At 34.3% G+C, this 3,107-nt stretch overlaps 1 protein-coding gene across 1 annotated transcript; it reads left to right on the top strand.

Annotated features, from left to right (window-relative positions):
* Positions 1–232: 232 nt before the first annotated feature.
* Positions 233–2,998, top strand: LOC110444445 (complement C1q tumor necrosis factor-related protein 2-like). The gene is made up of 3 exons (XM_021488823.1): positions 233–574; positions 845–988; positions 1,947–2,998. The coding sequence occupies exons 1-3, from the start codon at positions 316–318 to the stop codon at positions 2,351–2,353; spliced, it is 810 nt and encodes a 269-aa protein (XP_021344498.1). The 5' UTR covers positions 233–315; the 3' UTR covers positions 2,354–2,998.
* The last annotated feature ends 109 nt before the right edge of the window (positions 2,999–3,107 follow it).

The following is a 3,107-nucleotide window of genomic DNA, read 5'->3' as shown; positions in this document are numbered from 1 at the left end:
ACTACGACAAATCCATTGATAAAATTGAAGTTTCAGAAGTACAGTTTACATGAAAGCCATAGATCTATCATGATAGTTACCCATAAATTCCTGTACTATGGCAAATCCATTGACAAAACCTGACTTTTTATTTTCAATTTCTATTTTCAGGTGAACCCTGGAGCCATAAACCAAAACAGATTCTCAACAGAATGACAGAGATTTCAAAGTCATGTAAATGAAAATCTGATTTAAACAAGATTGACAGAAGTTCCAATTCTTTGGAAGAAGCAGTACACGATAAATGAAATATAGATTATATTTTGTTTTGGTGACATGATGCTGGCGACTATGAACAAGTTTTTAACGAACGCAAATACAAACATTAAGGTGTACATGCTGGCCTACCTATTTCTGCTGAGTGTAAAGAGTTCTCTCGCTACAATAACCTACAGCAAAGCTTCCCCGTACTGTCAGTGCTGTTCTGGACCTCCAGGTACCCCCGGGGGTCATGGCAACCAGGGTCTCTCTGGACCCAGGGGCATGACTGGATTTAAGGGGCAGAAGGGGGAGATAGGAAATTCAGGAATACCAGGTAACTCTTTTTATCTAAAACAAATTCTGTGAAACATGGAAACCACTAATTGATTTATATTTGCTCTAATTGAACAGTAAAATTAATATGTAAATATGATACACAGAGCAACAGAGTCATACTAATCAGTTAATTGTGGTGTAGAAGTAAGTAAAAGGGGACAAAGAAGGATGGAAAATAATATTCCAATCTTTTACAACATATAATAGAGATATGATGTAATGGTGGAGTACTAGCTTAATGCCTGATTTCTAATTGTTATGTTTCCAGGTCCTCAGGGACCTACAGGAAAGGCAGGGGATCGAGGCAGAAGGGGTAGAAAAGGACTGAAAGGTGAATGTGGCGTCCGAGGAACCAAAGGGATGCGAGGAGAGGTCGGCCCTTATGGTGTCATGGGTCAAAAGGGGTCAAAAGGTAACTAAGTTAGGTGATATTTGAAAAATGATTCCAATGATATATGAAAGCGTATCATTATTTTCATTTTTCATCTGGAAAACTTACATGGTTTATCCAGTTTAGAGTTCAGAATTTGGTCAATATCATACAACAAATTACAATACTTGGTTATTATCATCCAACTATCATTTTGAGGTATTAATGAATAACTGTATTTATGTGTTTGCATATATAGAGGTAAGTATTTTTATTCTTATCGTGATCAATTACAACTATTGGGTTATCCCCAAAGTAATTAAAAAATTCTTCTCACATTTAGGTATGGAAACAGGAAAGCAAGATATTAATAAATATTGGGGTTAATAGAAATATTTGATATAGTGATGTATCACAAGTCTTTTACATCATGCTACAGTCACATTGGGTTGTTTTTCTTACCATTTCTGTTAATTTTTCACAGATGGAGAATTGTTCAGTGCCTCTAAAAGTAATATTGATCAACTTGTCATGTTATGGAGATCTCTAACAATTTTTTGATCTCCGCATAGAATTACTTTTGAAGTCAATCCCATAGGCACAATGTGAAATTTTTGCCATAAGAAATGCTTTGGCCAATAAACTTCATATCATGGCTGAAACTCAAAGAAATGATGATTATATTAATTTTATAATAAAAGTGCTGGAAAATGTTCTAGTTGTGTGCTGTATTTCATCAAAATGGGGCAATAAAAAAGTCAGTAATTGAAAAACTTATTTTGCGAAATTTCCTTTGTCAAATAGAGGGCAAATAACTGAAAACTGAAAACATCTCACTAAGCCAAAATGTGCAGAAACAGTAAACTCAGCTGTGAGAAAATATCAAGACATTTCCCCAAATAGCACTCTAATATAACAGGCAGTCAGAGGGGCGGATAATATGTTTAACCATTCAGCCCCTAATTAAGCATTTGTTAACTTTTTAAACATTTTAACACAGGCGAATCTGGAGAGCTGCGCAGACAGGTGGCATTTTCAGCCAGTAGGACGTCCCGACTTGGTCCAGTTTTAGAAAATACCATAGTGATATACGACAATGTGTTCACCAATCAAGGTGACAGCTTCGATCCCTACACTTCCACTTTTATTTGCAAAGTCAACGGCACATACTTATTTGCTGCCCATGTTTTATGTAACCTGGATTCTGATGCGTTCGGCTGGATAATGATGAACGGAAATTATGTGATCCCTATGCATGGCGACCAACGCGCTGGATATGGGACAGGCAGTAATACCATTATTCTACACCTTGTGAAAGGCGATCATGTCTGGATACAGCTGTCGAAAAACTCCTCTCTCCTTAACGACTATTCAACATTCTCCGGCTACCTGCTATATGCAGACTGAATTGTTCATTTAAAATTGTCGTGGAAATGTTCCTTAAGTCAACAACATGATATTATTTCTGCAGAAAGTGCATCAGAAAACACATTCATAGTTTCTGCAGAAAATGCATCATTAAAAGATAATTCAATGTTTCTATAGAAACGGGACCTGGAACTTATGTAGTTGATAAATCTAAGTAACAATGTTTAGAGTATCATTTATAATCTAAAATCAGTCATTATTATCAAGTTTAGTTCCAAAGCAATTCAAAACATAAAAACAAAAAGAGAGAAAAGAATTGAATTGATTGAAAAATCATAAAAATACTTGTTTTCATGCATCAAACATATTTGTTTGTCTTCAGCAGTGGGTTTGTCTCTATACAGGACCATATTATAAAAAAAGGTTTTATATGACTATAAACAATGCACATGTTTCACATTTTCATATGTTTCAAAATACTTTTCATGTTAAGATTGTAAAGAAATGAAAAGTGTAACCGTACATTAACTTTGCCTGTTTCATGATATCATTATCTCCCCTAAACCATGCCATTCAGTAATAATATTAGAGAATTACAATTATTTCTTTAATTTCAATTTCAGTTTGTTGTCAACTGTAAAATCAAATTTCATTGGAGTAAAATAAATGTTGTGGTTTCTTTACGAAAACAACTACATAATTTTTGTAGAATTGACATTTGTGGGGGAAAATATATATAAAAAAATGTGTTTCAAATCATGTTCTGCTTTAACCAGGATATAAACAAAAAAAA

Source organism: Mizuhopecten yessoensis, unplaced genomic scaffold, assembly GCF_002113885.1.
Source record: "Mizuhopecten yessoensis strain PY_sf001 unplaced genomic scaffold, ASM211388v2 hete_36124562, whole genome shotgun sequence".
Taxonomy (NCBI): domain Eukaryota; kingdom Metazoa; phylum Mollusca; class Bivalvia; order Pectinida; family Pectinidae; genus Mizuhopecten; species Mizuhopecten yessoensis.
The sequence above is the reverse complement of the archived record's forward strand: the minus strand, read 5'-3'. Positions and strand labels throughout refer to the sequence as shown.

Bases quoted from the DNA above. Each gene is read 5' to 3' on its own strand.
- LOC110444445 (XM_021488823.1), top strand. From the start codon at position 316: ATGATGCTGGCGACTATGAACAAGTTTTTAACGAACGCAAATACAAAC. The intron at 575-844 runs GTAACTCTTTTT...TTATGTTTCCAG, and splicing joins AGGAAATTCAGGAATACCAG to GTCCTCAGGGACCTACAGGA. The intron at 989-1,946 runs GTAACTAAGTTA...ATTTTAACACAG, and splicing joins GGGTCAAAAGGGGTCAAAAG to GCGAATCTGGAGAGCTGCGC.